General features: G+C 41.8%; 1 protein-coding gene across 1 annotated transcript in view; it reads left to right on the plus strand.

The window, feature by feature from the left end:
* Window positions 1-1,318: 1,318 nt before the first annotated feature.
* Window positions 1,319-15,219, plus strand: part of clcn1b (chloride channel, voltage-sensitive 1b) — a gene marked incomplete at its 5' end in the record, with an annotated part of 59,686 nt that continues 45,785 nt past the window's right edge. The window contains 10 exons of the mRNA XM_034079184.1: window positions 1,319-1,397; window positions 2,415-2,540; window positions 2,917-3,001; window positions 3,143-3,244; window positions 4,123-4,207; window positions 4,888-5,043; window positions 5,570-5,639; window positions 5,726-5,836; window positions 6,043-6,256; window positions 8,690-8,823. Coding sequence (XP_033935075.1) covers window positions 1,319-1,397; window positions 2,415-2,540; window positions 2,917-3,001; window positions 3,143-3,244; window positions 4,123-4,207; window positions 4,888-5,043; window positions 5,570-5,639; window positions 5,726-5,836; window positions 6,043-6,256; window positions 8,690-8,823 — 1,162 coding nt within the window. The remainder of the gene's footprint in view (window positions 1,398-2,414; window positions 2,541-2,916; window positions 3,002-3,142; window positions 3,245-4,122; window positions 4,208-4,887; window positions 5,044-5,569; window positions 5,640-5,725; window positions 5,837-6,042; window positions 6,257-8,689; window positions 8,824-15,219) is intronic.

Raw genomic sequence — 15,219 nt, forward strand, 5'->3', positions numbered from 1 at the left:
AGAACTCTTTAAAGTAGAGACACCACATACTGATATACACCTGAACATCAGCAGGAGAGAACTCTTTAAAGTAGAGACACTACATACTGATATACACCTGAACATCAGCAGGAGAGAACTCTTTAAAGTAGAGACACTACATACTGATATACACCTGAACATCAGCAGGAGAGGACTCTTTAAGGTAGAGACACTACATACTGATATACACCTGAACATCAGCAGGAGAGGACTCTTTAAGGTAGAGACACTACATACTGATATACACCTGAACATCAGCAGGAGAGGACTCTTTAAAGTAGAGACACTACATACTGATATACACCTGAACATCAGCAGGAGAGAACTCTTTAAAGTAGAGACACCACATACTAATATGAACCTGACCATCAGCAGGAGATAACTCTTTAAAGTAGAGACACTACATACTGATATACACCTGAACATCAGCTGGAGAGGACTCTTTAAAGTAGAGACACTACATACTGATATACACCTGAACATCAGCAGGAGAGAACTCTTTAAAGTAGAGACACCACATACTAATATGAACCTGACCTGTGTTTTGGTCAGTGATTTGAAAGTGGGGGGGTCGGTGCAGTCTCTGATGTGTTGTGGAAGGGAGTTCCAGAGGGAGGGGGCAGCGATGGAGAAGGCTCTGTCCCCCAGGTGCGGAGCTTGGTTCGTGTGGGGATAGAGAGGAGGTTGGCTTCTGATGAGCGGAGGCTGCGGGAAGGGGTGTGGTGGTGCATCAGGTCGGTGAGGCAGGGGGGGGGGGCTGATTATTGAGAACTTTGTGTGTTATCAGAAGGATTTTGAAGTGTGTTCGTTGACGGACAGGGAGCCGGTGCAGGTTTTGAAGGACGGGGGTGACAATGAGAACAAAACGGCCCCTAAAAAACACGACTCAAATTGTGATTTTTAAGGCCTTTAATTATGGTAATAAATCATGTCTGCTACCATTCTTTCCAGCCTGCAATCAGTTGTGTTTTAAGCACTGTTTCCCGAATGCTTCATTGTTTCCTCTGATTTCTCTTGTTTGCATGTGCATCCTTTTTATATATTCTATGCTCCTCTTTATGACATATTTCTAACTACACTCCAGTGAGCATTATTTATTCACTTTATTCCATTTTGCTTCCCCTCTGTCACGTCTCCCCGCCCTGTCCTCTCCTCCTTGATCTTTAATTCTCTCTTTCTGCATCTAAACTTTCCTGTCTTTCTGTCACCTTCCCTCTCCTTCATCATCTCCCGCCTCTCCCCCCTCATTATCTCTCTCATCTCTTTTGTTCCCCCTCTCTGTTTTCTGTGTCAGTAGAACCCTTATGGTTACACAGATATTCTGACTGTTGGCTGTGCCGTGGGGGTGGGATGCTGTTTCGGCACTCCTCTCGGAGGTAAATCCTGCACACTGCAACGAGGAACTCCTGCACTCAAAACCCATGGATCAATACTGAGACTTTACTTTTGGAGTATCAGCTGTTGAATGTCAGTAGCACAGGGTGTCAATAACAAGTGGATTAAACTGATATAACATGTTCGAAAAATCTATTAAAAAATCCAGGTTTAAAGTCCTTAAAATCCTGTTTTTAAATAGCTTAAAATAGGTTTTTATTTCTTATTAATTGAAAGGTTTATGCAGGTTTAAGTCCCACAAAATCAGTTTTTAAATAACTTTTAAATCTAACTATGACTTAAATATTATATTTACCTTTTTTGAAATAACTTAAACATTTTGTTTTTGATTTAAATGTATTGAAAGTCCAAAAAAAATTTTTTAAATAACTTAAATGTCATTGAAATGCAAAGTTTTATGCCAGATTCAAGTCCTGCTAAACACCACACTATCCATGATAACAATGTATAGAAGAAAGATATATATTTGTATATAATGCAAAGGCACAAAAGTCTACAAAACGATCTTCAAAGTAATCCAACTGTGTATTTATATATTAACTTCATTTTCAATTACAATAGAAGGAAAAGTGAACCGTTAACTATTAATAATTATTTTTTTATATATATTGTTCCATGATTATATTCACTGTGTGTGTGTGTGTGTGTGTGTGTGTGTGTGTGTGTGTGTGTGTGTGTGTGTGTGTGTGTGTGTGTGTGTGTGTGTGTGTGTGTGTGTGTGTGTGTGTGTGTGTGTGTGTGTGTGTGTGTGTGTGTGTGTGTGTGTGTGTGAGTTAATATGCTATAAAGTGTGTATTCAGCCCCTGTGGTTCTCATTGTGTGTATAATTACACCCTGTGTTTGGACTCATTCTGCTTATTTAACTAATTTCTCTCTCTCTCCCTTCCCTGTTTCTCTCACCCTCCTCTTCACCTCCTTCCCTCTTATTTCTCACACCATCCATCCTCATTTCCTCTCCTCTTTAATCTCTCTCTCTCTCTCTCTCTCACCCTCACCAGGGGTGTTGTTCAGTATTGAGGTCACGTCTACCTACTTTGCAGTGAGGAATTACTGGCGGGGATATTTTGCCGCCACATTCAGCGCCTTCATATTCAGAGTGCTCTCTGTGTGGAACAAGGATGCTGGTGAGACACACACACACACACACACACACACACACACACACACACACACACACAGGCTACTGAGCTGGCATTTTTGTGGAAAGTAGCTGAATATGACGGCTTAGTAATATGTGCTTTTTTAGATAAACCAAAGTCATTACCTGCAGCATATTCTCAGTCCAGCAGCGGAAGCACCAGAGCATTAAATACACACGTTTAATCCCTGCACACTTTCTCTGCCTGCATTTCCTTTATTCTTACACTTTATTATAATGTTTTCCAATTTATAGGCGTAACATCTATAACAATGTTATTTACATGTCTTGAAAATTAACATTTAAAACTGTCTTTTTATTAAAAAAAGTTCTTTGCTACATTTTCTTGGTATTCTTCTCAGTCACCATCACAGCTCTCTTCAAAACGAACTTCAGGATGGATTTCCCCTTCGACCTGCAGGAGCTGCCTGCATTCGCAATCATAGGGTGTGTGTGTGTGTGTGTGTGTGTGTGTGTGTGTGTGTGTGTGTGTGTGTGTGTGTGTGTGTGTGTGTGTGTGTGTGTGTGTGTGTGTGTGTGTTGTGGTGCAGTGGGATCAGTAAGAACATATTTGTTTTCATGTTTCAGGATCTCGTGTGGCTTCCTGGGAGCGTTCTTCGTCTACTTGAACAGACAGGTGGTCCTGTTCATGAGGAGACCCACAGCGCTCACACGCTTCCTCACCAGACAGTGAGAACACACACACACACACACACACACACACACACACACACACACACACACACACACACACACACACACACACACACACAAACACACACACTGGCACTGGGCTTTATCCCCACAGTGATTCAGATGGTGCTCCCATGAACAAACCATTTAAATCCACTTCCTGTTAATGCATCTCTCACACACACACACACACACACACACACACACACTCTCTCTCATCAGTCCCAGTACAGCGGGCCGGACAGCAGCGGCTTTAACAACCTTTCAGCCAGTTGTTCACTCGTGTTCAGATTCACTTACCCTCAGAGCCTCAGCAGTCAGGGAACATTAGGCTCCTCCGTTACAGCGAGAGGAGAATCACTGCGGTGCAACACACACGAGACACGAACCTCTGTCAGCATCACTCGGTGTGTTGTTGCCGTCTAAGAACGACCTTCCTGTTAATGACTGATTGGCCGATTAAGCAGCACACGGGCTGTATCCCCTCCTTTATCGACTACCGTTCCTATTTACCCGACGAAACACTCTCCAGTTGGAGCCACCGCTCTTCTTCCCACACAAGCGTTCCTCCGTTTCTTTAAATCTTTGTGTAAGTGGTAAGAAAAACTAAATTCAGTCGCAAGCTGGAGAGCGTTCCCGCCATAAAGTGGGACTGAGATGTGTAAAACAATAAAGAAATCATACTGTAGTAGAACAGTTTGCATGTAAGAGGCGATTTTTATTATATACTCAGACTATTTACATCTACATGTATACGACAGAGTGGACACCGGGCTGTTGGGACGCCGGTGTGTGTCTGCCTATTGCTGGTTACAATTTAGGTGTGTGTGTGTGTGTGTGTGTGCGTGTGCGTGTGTGTGCGCGTGTGTGTCCAGTCGTCTGATCTACCCAGGTGCAGTGACGCTGATCATCGCCACCTTAACGTTCCCCCCTGGATTTGGACAGTTCATGGCTGGAGAGGTTCGACTAAATCAATCTTTGACTTCTTTTTGATGCGTGTTCAAAAAAGGAAGGTTATGGAGGATGTTGAAGCAAAATGAAGGCTGTAACGATAAGAATGTTATGAGGAACTTCGAGGGAGAGTCCACCCATTTGACACATCATAGTAGTTGTGTTGGGTAGTTCTAAGTCTGGACTCATTTGTGGAGAAGCTTTTGAGAAGAAGTCTGATTGAATGCCTCAAGTGTCATCACTTTGTTGAGGCTGAAACTACAAGATTGAAATGACAAAGCTTGGGCAGTAAATATAAAATAAGTTAGAAGAAAAAGGTTTTACGACATCATAAATCTAGGATGATAATGTAGTCGGGTAGTTTTAACCTGTTTTTAAAGGCGGTATTACAGTAAAATAATGTTATCCTCTGAATCGACCAGTTCTATTAGTTGCCTTTAACAAGTTAGTAGCATAATCAATGTTAAAAGCAAACATTTGGTCAAAAATATTGTCATAAATGATTTTCTTTATATCTCAAAGCCCTGGAACAAATGAAGTGTAAAGGTGTGTGTGTGTGTGTGTGTGTGTGTGTGTGTGTGTGTGTGTGTGTGTGTGTGTGTGTGTGTGTGTGTGTGTGTGGTGTGTGTGTGTGTGTGTGTGTGTGTGTGTGTGTGTGTGTGTGTGTGTGTGTGTGTGTCTTCCTGCAGCTGATGCCCAGAGAGTGCATCAACTCCCTGTTTGATAACTTCACCTGGACCAAAATCACAGGATCTGTGAATCCTCCCGGCCTGGGTCGCTCCGCCGCGTGGCTTCATCCTCACGTCAGCGTCTTCGTCATCCTCATCCTCTTCATCATCATGAAGGTACCTCTCCTCTCGTCTACAGCAGGGGTGTCCGAACTTTGTTCTCCGAGGGCCACATACAAAAAATATATGAAGGGTTGGGCCGCTCACTAGAGGTATATCGCCTTATCAGTTAAGTTATAAGTCAGCAAAATCAATCAAATGATGCGTGATACTTGAGAATGCCGTAAGAAACACAACCGCCTACATCACAGCTTTTATTTATTTGGTTAGCAGCTCTTCTTAATACAGAAGCTTCAGATTGATTATAGAAAGAGGAAAGCGAAGGCGTAGATTTCAAGCTTACGAAGTTATTGGGCTTTTTTTTGTATCAAGATTTGTTTGAAAATGTTTCCAACTTTAAAGTATTGAATTTATTTGAAAAGTAGGCACACATGAATACTATGATATATATTTGTATATTTGACAAGCACAAGTTTAATTTGAGGGCCATATTTCATTACACTATTTGAATTAGCTGAGGGCCGTCACCTGTACATGTTGGAGCATCAGAACCCTCTGGTGCTGACCCTGTGTGTGTGTTCAGTTCTGGATGTCCGCCGTTTCCACCACCATGCCCATCCCCTCCGGAGCCTTCATGCCCGTGTTCATATTAGGTAAGAGGATGTTGTAATGTGAGCGCTGTGTCTGCTGCCGAGCTCCAGTTCCACCTGTCTTCACCGCCGTGCCTCATCTCCTCCAGGGGCTGCTTTCGGCCGCCTCGTAGGAGAGATCATGGCCACGCTGTTCCCCAACGGGATCCTGTTTGATGGGATCGTGTACCGCATCCTGCCGGGAGGATACGCCGTCATCGGTCAGTGTATTAAAACCTTAGGCCATAAAAGTTATCGAAGACTTGTGATTTCAATGAATGCTAGATTTTCTAAACATTTCAATTTTGCACCCCATTTGAACATCCTCTAGTCTAGTCTAACACACTATACTGTGTACTTTTTTAACAAGACTTTGGAGGAAGGAGTAAAGCTTTATTTTGATCACATATCCTACCTTTCCCTCCAGGTGCAGCAGCGATGACGGGAGCTGTCACTCACACCGTCTCCACCGCAGTGATCTGCTTCGAGCTGACGGGGCAGATCTCTCACATCCTGCCCATGATGGTGGCCGTCATCCTGGCCAACATGGTGGCTCAGGGTCTGCAGCCGTCACTCTACGACTCCATCATCCAGGTGAAGAAGCTGCCCTACCTGCCTGAGCTGGCCCTCGGGCACACCAGGTAACGCTGAAGACGCCTCCTTTCAAGTGCTTTCACAGGTCACCTACTATGCAAAATCCACTTCTTCATGTCTCTTCTACATCAACATGTGTCCCCTCTTCTTCATGTCTCTTCTACATCAACATGTGTCCTCTTCTTCATGTCTCTTCTACATCAACATGTGTCCTCTCTTCTTCACGTCTCCTCTACATCAACATGTGTCCCCTCTTCTTCACGTCTCTTCTACATCGACATGTGTCCCCTCTTCTTCACGTCTCTTCTACATCGACATGTGTCCCCTCTTCTTCACGTCTCTTCTACATCGACATGTGTCCCCTCTTCTTCACGTCTCTTCTACATCAACATGTGTCATCTCTTCTTCACGTCTCTTCTACATCGACATGTGTCCCCTCTTCTTCACGTCTCTTCTACATCAACATGTGTCCTCTTCTTCATGTCTCTTCTACATCAACATGTGTCATCTCTTCTTCACGTCTCTTCTACATCGACATGTGTCCCCTCTTCTTCACGTCTCTTCTACATCGACATGTGTCCCCTCTTCTTCACGTCTCTTCTACATCGACATGTGTCCCCTCTTCTTCACGTCTCTTCTATATCAACATGTGTCCCCTCTTCTTCATGTCTCTTCGACATCAACATGTGTCCCCTCTTCTTCATGTCTCTTCGACATCAACATGTGTCCCCTCTTCTTCATGTCTCTTCGACATCAACATGTGTCCCCTCTTCTTCATGTCTCTTCGACATCAACATGTGTCCCCTCTTCTTCATGTCTCTTCGACATCAACATGTGTCCCCTCTTCTTCATGTCTCTTCTACATCAACATGTGTCCCCTCTTCTCCATGCCTCTTCTACATCAACATGTGTCCCCTCTTCTCCATGTCTCTTCTACATCAACATGTGTCCCCTCTTCTCCATGTCTCTTCTACATCAACATGTGTCCCCTCTTCTTCATGTCTCTTCTACATCAACATGTGTCCCCTCTTCTCCACATCTCTTCTACATCAACATGTGTCCCCTCTTCTTCACGTCTCTTCTACCTCAACATGTGTCCCCTCTTCTTCACGTCTCTTCTACATCAACATGTGTCCCCTCTTCTCCATGTCTCTTCTACATCAACATGTGTCCCCTCTTCTCCATGTCTCTTCTACATCAACATGTGTCCCCTCTTCTCCATGTCTCTTCTACATCAACATGTGTCCCCTCTTCTCCATGTCTCTTCTACATCAACATGTGTCCCCTCTTCTCCATGTCTCTTCTACATCAACATGTGTCCCCTCTTCTTCATGTCTCTTCTACATCAACATGTGTCCCCTCTTCTCCATGTCTCTTCTACATCAACATGTGTCCCCTCTTCTCCATGTCTCTTCTACATCAACATGTGTCCCCTCTTCTTCATGTCTCTTCTACATCAACATGTGTCCCCTCTTCTTCATGTCTCTTCTACATCAACATGTGTCCCCTCTTCTCCATGTCTCTTCTACATCAACATGTGTCCCCTCTTCTCCATGTCTCTTCTACATCAACATGTGTCCCCTCTTCTTTATGACTCTTCTACATCAACATGTGTCCCCTCTTCTTCATGTCTCTTCTACATCAGCATGTGTCCCCTCTTCTTCATGTCTCTTCTACATCAACATGTGTCCCCTCTTCTCCATGTCTCTTCTACATCAACATGTGTCCCCTCTTCTTCATGACTCTTCTACATCAACATGTGTCCCCTCTTCTTCATGTCTCTTCTACATCAGCATGTGTCCCCTCTTCTTCATGTCTCTTCTACATCAACATGTGTCCCCTCTGTGTAAAGAGACTCTGAAAGTTTTTCTCTCTTGTTGATCCATTTCTATAAAAACCTGTCTGAAAATGAGCTGATCAGATTTTGCCCACTTTATGATGTCATAACGATGTGTTGTCTTGTGTAACCATTAGCCAATCAGCAACAAGGTACCCCCCCCCCCCACCTTATCACCTGAATCTCCTCCTAGAGCACCATTGAGTTCTTTGTAACCAAATCTCTCTCAGAGGGGCGTGGGGAGGGGCTCCTTACTTTCATCTAAAGTAACAGACAGAGAATCAGCACTTTGGAAACAGGGCTGAAACAGAGGGGATTATGGGTAATGCTACAATGATCTGTTTGGTGTTTCAGCCAATCAGAGCCAGGTTCTGTATATATCTGAGACCTGTGATATATTGATGAGAAACAGTATAATAGGGGACCTTTAATGTTTTCCCATAGAGTCAAGAGGAGTCTATATACAAGTAATTGGAATATGATATATTAGATCAATAATTTGTAAGTTGCAAACAGATGAATGTTCTGGATGTTCTTTCAAAAGTTCAGGTGTTGATCAGTCTTATGGCCTGTGGGATGACACTGTCCCCGAGTCTGGTGGCACTGCCTAAAGGTATTTATTGTCGTGTCTCTGCGTCCTCAGTAAGTACAACATCTTCGTGGAGGACATCATGGTGCGCAAAGTGAAGTTCCTGTCTTCTTACTCCACCTATCGAGAGCTGAGCGTCCTGCTGGACACCACGTCTCTGAAAACCATCCCGCTGGTGGACTCTAAAGGTGGGATTCAAAAGATTTAAAGGGTTTATTGTCATGTGCACACAGCTACAGTGTAGAAATGGCAATGAAATTCTTCTGACCTGAGCTCCTCCAACAATGCAACATACAACACATGTTAAAACGTCTCTTGTTCTATAGATGCAAAGTTGAAAAGGAATAGTTTGACACTTTAACCTCTTAAGCCCCAAGCCTGTTTTTCAGGTTTCAGGCTCGAAAATGACATGCCCAAAACAAAGGACTATAACTTAACTTCTAAAAGGGTTATATTAATAATTTCTTTTATCAAAGTAAGGTCACATCTGTGAGTTGGATGTAGAAGTGTCAGAGTAAATCCAGATGGAACATAGTCAAAAAGGGTCAATTCTTGTCTCCGCCCAAATAGAACCCATTACTTATAGTGAAAACCACCCTTGAATGATGGGTTAGTAGCCTAAAAGCTTTAGGAATCCAAAGTATAACATATAATAAGTACCCTGTATCAAGATTGAGGCAAAACAAGTGAGAATTGACCTTTTTAGAGAGGTTTAGCAAAAAAAGGTCCAAGCGGACTAAGCTTTGGGCACATTTGGTTCATTCATCATTGTATAACATTTAATTATCACTATAGGTATTCATTCCATAAATAAAAAAATATATATTATTGTAAAAAAAATATGTGTGTCTGTGCGGTGTGTGTGTGTGTGTGTGTGTGTGTGTGGGAAGTTCCCTCTTTGCATGAGATGCATGTTACTTGCACAATAAAAATTAGGAAACTTAGGAAACATTTGACTCCAACTGGAGCAGATTTATTTAAAAAAAATTAGCAACACACAATACCAGAAGCATTTTTAGGGTAAAAAAAACAAACTTTATACAAACCCTGAATGTTACAGTATTACTCCAGTAAGTCATAACAGTTCTTTTTGGAAGTGAAGCACAGAGGGACCTGCCACTTCCTGCAGCACACAGGTGTCTTCACCCTTCTGTTGCCAGCATCAGAGCACCTCCTGCAGTACCTCCTGACCTTGGTGGCATCTTCCCCATAATACTCGGGCATCCAGAAGCCATATCCTCATCGCCTTCCTCACTGTGGAAACAAATGTGGAAAAAACAAATAGATTAATTCTCTGGCTTGTACTTTCAAAAATGTAACTCAAATCAGAAATAATTTCTCTACAACAACAGCAGAACATCAATTTTGAGTGTGTGAAATAACATTATATCACTCAAAATGTATACCGTGTAAATTATGTGAGACGGGTTTCATATAATCTGTTCAATATTTAATATTAATATTCCGTCCGTCATATATGTGTGTATGTATATATATATATATATACATGTGTATATATATGTATGTGTATATATATGTATGTATATATATGTATGTGTATATATATGTATGTGTGTATATATATATATATATATATATGTATGTGTATATGTATGTATATATATGTATGTGTATATATGTATGTGTGTATATATATTAGTGCTGTCAAAATTATCGCGTTAACGGCGGTAATTAATTTTTTGAATTAATTGCGTTAAAATATTTAACGCATTTAACGCATGTGCAGAATGGCCCGCCCCATACGTGCCACCAGTGGCAGGGCCAGGGTATGGCTGGGGTAGGCTACACCCATACCAAGAAATGGCTTAGCCCCACCATGAAAAATGATGTTAAAGTAAGCAAAATAAAGTCTGCCAACTCGCGCGGAGTAAATTGCACAGACAGCACTTAGTAAGATTGATTTCAGTAGCCACGGTTTTGAAAACTTTTGTCACGTAGTGATCGTCTTCTCAATAGAACATCTTTGATAACGGCGTGGTGTTGTTGCAGGAAGTCCCGATGGAGAATACTTTTGCTGTAGTACAGGGCAGAGCAATATAATAGTAATAATATGGCTCTGGTACAGGGGTGCACATAACTGGTACGCAGGTTATGTACTCTGAAATGCGTACCGTCACTTGTGTCACAAAGCGCATTTGCGTACCGACGTACTTGTGAAGCTTTTCCAGAAGGCGGTTAGATCACCGGACGACAGAGTCGGTATCCGTGTGCAGAGACAGGGCTGCTGTTAACGTCGGTCTGTACGACGGAACTGTGCCAAAATTACGCCAACCGGCTGCGGAGGGAGACTCCCCCCTTCACTGGAGAACTGCGCTAAAACAGCTGATCACAACGTTCACACTCTGTGGTCACGAAGTACTCCACTAGCGCCCCCCCCCCCTCCTCCGTCGACTTTCCTGAAGTACTCCCCCGTTGATAGAAATCAACACGTAATGAATTAAGACCCCACGGTTTGATGATTGATAGGTGTGTGGGTTGTCTTTCATTTTGACATGCAGAAAAATGTTATAATAAACATACATACTGTATGTTAAATGGATATATCCGCCTGCTTTCATTTATCTTTCCATTCCCACAACAATATACATAAATAAATGGCATATTTTGGACATAGTTCGAATGGTGATTAATCATGATTAATTAATTTTTAAGCTGTGATTAATCTGATTAAAAATTGTAATCGTTTGACAGCCCTAGTATATATATATATGTGTATATATATATGTATGTATATATATGTGTATATATATATGTATGTATATATATATATGTATATATATGTATATATATATGTATATGTATGTGTGTATATATATAGTTGTAAGTCACTTCGGATAAAAGCGTCAGCTAAATGAAATGTAATGTAATACCATACATGTATATGTCTTGTTTATTTCAACAACAAGAACAAGAAACGTCATCCATCTTCTCTGTCTGTTGTTGAGTGTGTGAAAGAACATTATATCACAAGATGGATGCCGTCGTGTTATTGTCACGTGTGTGAAATTACTATAGATGAATACACTGAGACGGACCGCTCTGCTACCCACAATTCAGTTCGGCGAAAAAGCGCGGCTACGTGACGTCACCCCATTGAAAGTGAATGGGCAGATTGGAGCTTTCGACGCTGTAGTGTCGACGGGCCGTTACGGCACGCAGTGTAAACAATAATGGCGGCACCCTGAATGTACCGGCTTTCGTCATTATCTACTTCAACAAACAATAAAAACATGAATACTTTTAACGGCATTGATGAACCTGTGGTGGTTTCTGCGGTGGGGAAGAAACGCAAGCCATCGAAATGTAATCATGTACGTGAGGAGATTAAGAAAATGAGACACTCGGGAGGAGGAAAAATGCCGGCTGTCGCTTGTTATCATTCTCATACAAAAGCAAACTTCTGTCACGCAGACACATTGACCCCAGGGGATCTATTACAAAACGTTCAGTGTTTTTACTCTGGATCTACTAAAATCGAGCAGGATCAAGTCCCGGGGCCATCTAGTATTTAGCTCGGGCAATGAAGCCTCACCTGCTGGTTGCCCGATCGGGCAATCTATTATGCCAGTATCATGCAGCTCGCGGATCAGTAATGAGTCACCCGACAGTAAAACTAAACATAGGCCTATCTATAACTAGTTTAGGTAGTTTGAGAGGTAATTAAAATAGCTACGTGTGATATTCTAACCTGACGTGTGTGTGTTTTGTCCGCTCACCGCTGCATGTGGTCATGCAGAGCTGCGTGTCGACTCGTCAGCAGCAGCTGATCTCTCTCTCCCGTCAGATTAGACTTCACTCGCGTTTATGTCCATATCGATCAGATCCAGCTAGTTATAGCTAATGATAGGACTACCTGCTTATTAAAAGACACCTACACAATAAGTGTCGCTGTGCAACTGGGTGAGGCCACAAAGTATTGCGCAGCATTATGCATTTGTTTACATGGAGCCCCGAGGCATTACCAACAGATCAACGCACAATCAACCCACACAGGACATCTATTTCTCCACATTAAGTGTTAGCCATTAGAATTGACTATTCTTGTCTGTCACATACTCTTCTTGTCTGTCACATAAGTGGCGCAACTGAAGCGGTATTGCGCTAATAGGAAATGATTTTGACCGAAGAGATTTAGATTTGCCGGCTAACGGGAACTCTGTTACTGTTATGTATTTTTGCACAGTTTCAATATGAAAAATAAAATAGATCTATTGCATTTTGGAGGGGAAAAAACGTGTCATGGATTTATTGCATTTTGGGGGGAAAATGATCAGTTTTTAAAATAAATATTTGAAAATCTAATTCTGGATTTTAATTTGTAATGTTATTATAACCTCAAGATGCTATGTGAACGTTTGAAACAGAAAATAGTGGTTTTCACTTGCCACTTTTCTTGGTAAAGAAAATACATTTTTACTCAAATTAATCAACATGGATTTATAGCGTTTTGGAACCAAACTCTTCATTATAGTTACGCAAGCTCCTATCTCTGGAACCCATTGGTCGATTTGGGTGATTGACACCTTTTTTGAATCGTTAGAGCCAATCAAATCGAGTAGCAGTTTCAAAATACGTAAATACGTTACGCCTGCGGAGCCGGAGGGGGAGCTATGCGTAAACTGCATCTCCCGCAGCTGAAGCCACGGACTGTTAATCGTTGGACCTACTCTTCTGCCGTGAATGAAAGGATTGATTATCAGTAATCATTTTAAAGTGACAAGGGACTTTGGATTAACCTGAGCAGCGTTTTTATTCCTTTGAACACAACTTTTGATCACAAAACAGCCAACCTAATTATTGTCATTGATTTGAAAAATGGCATTGTTTACTTGCTATGTTCTGGCTGCTAGCTCGGTTAATGTTGTGCCTGTAGTGATGGGGTGTATACCCATGGAATCTCAGCTTTCAGAAAATGTGTTGTTTGTGCAGAAAGTATGAATTATAAATGATCGTTTTTGTGAGTTATGAGCAGAAATAGCAAGTGCCCGTTTTTGACATGGGCTCATTTAGAGGCTTCTTGTGAGACTTTTTTTTCGTATCGTCAGTTAGCCAAGTTTCCTCCGGTCAGATGGGTATGGAATATTAATAGTTTCATGAATGACACTTCAGATATAGCACTGTTGCTACATATATAGCATTTTCGGACCCGAGCTCAGGTCCGTGGGGCTTAAGAGGTTAAGAAACAAACATATTCATACCTGCCAACCCTACCGATTTGGGCGGTAGTCTACCGCCTACCGACTTAGCTGACTTTCCCTACCGATTTTCAATCTTCCCAAACTATAACAAATAAAAATGACACTCCATAGACACTGGACTCGACTTTTGGCGGACACCGTTTGCAGCGTGTCTGTGATCGCGTCATACAAACAGTCCTCTGTGTTTCTGAAAGAGAAACAACGTGCAGACCGGGGGTAACGCTGCCTTTCCTCTGCACCCCCGGGGCTGATGGGTAATCACTCCCAAATGAGTTTAAGGGAACAGAGACGAGGCATTTGAGTCCCGCAGGATTTCCCCGTTAATATCTGTGTCTCGAAAACACATGTTGGCGAGTGAAAGACATCCAGTGTTTGGTCTTTTCCTGAAGCATCCTTCACCTACAGTGTCTCAGCTGAAAGAGGACCACAAACACACACAAAACATAATAACATTTTGAGATATTTATCTCCCATTCTTTCACTTTTTCTGATATTTTCAACACCAAATGTCGTTAATGTCTCTGTTTAGTGAACATTACATTACATTGCATTTAGCTGACGCTTTTATCCAAAGCGACTTACAATAAGTGCGTTCGACCAACAAAATACAAACTTGAAGAAAACAGAATCATAAGTACATCAGGTTTCATAGAGCCAAAACATTTCAAGTGCTACTCAACTGGCTTTAGATAAGCCAGCCCTTTGTTAGTATATAAGTGCTTTGTTACAACCCTGTCTCCTAAAAATTACGTTCCCACAGAACTAAACTGCATTCTCAATTACGTTTAGCTAGAAACGTATTTTCTCCCACGTTACGTTAGTTATGAATGTAACTTAAATACGTTTATTTTCTACATATCTTTGCCATTTATTGTCTTGCTTATAATAATGATAATTAGTTATTTATAAATATCATTTTAGAGCACACCTTTGAAATCGACAATCGGGCTCGATATATGGTTAAATTAAAATCAGTAGGCGAGGCTGTAATTTCGCCAGCTGTTACTCTCATGTGCGAGGCAGAACATAATAGTTTTAACATGCCAAAAAGCTGCTGTGTCGTTTATTGCACCTCAAACATTAAAACAAATCCAGAGTTACGTGTTTCTGTACTTCCTCTAAGAAGAAAGGACAGTAACAGAAGAGCTCTGTGACTTCAGGCTTGATCGCCGTTCAAATGACAGCGCTGGTTTCCCCAAAAGTGGGCGGGGCTGTAAAGTGAAGTAGATTTACTCTCATCTATTATTCAAAACCATTCTATTTATTCTAACGTAAATTACATGCCAGTGTTTTATCTTTTATTTATTTGTTTTTATTTTAAATCGTATAATGTCGGACTTTTTTTCCATCTGTGAGGAAAAGAAA

The sequence above is a fragment of the Pseudochaenichthys georgianus genome, unplaced genomic scaffold (genome assembly GCF_902827115.2).
Source record: "Pseudochaenichthys georgianus unplaced genomic scaffold, fPseGeo1.2 scaffold_556_arrow_ctg1, whole genome shotgun sequence".
Lineage (NCBI taxonomy): Eukaryota > Metazoa > Chordata > Actinopteri > Perciformes > Channichthyidae > Pseudochaenichthys > Pseudochaenichthys georgianus.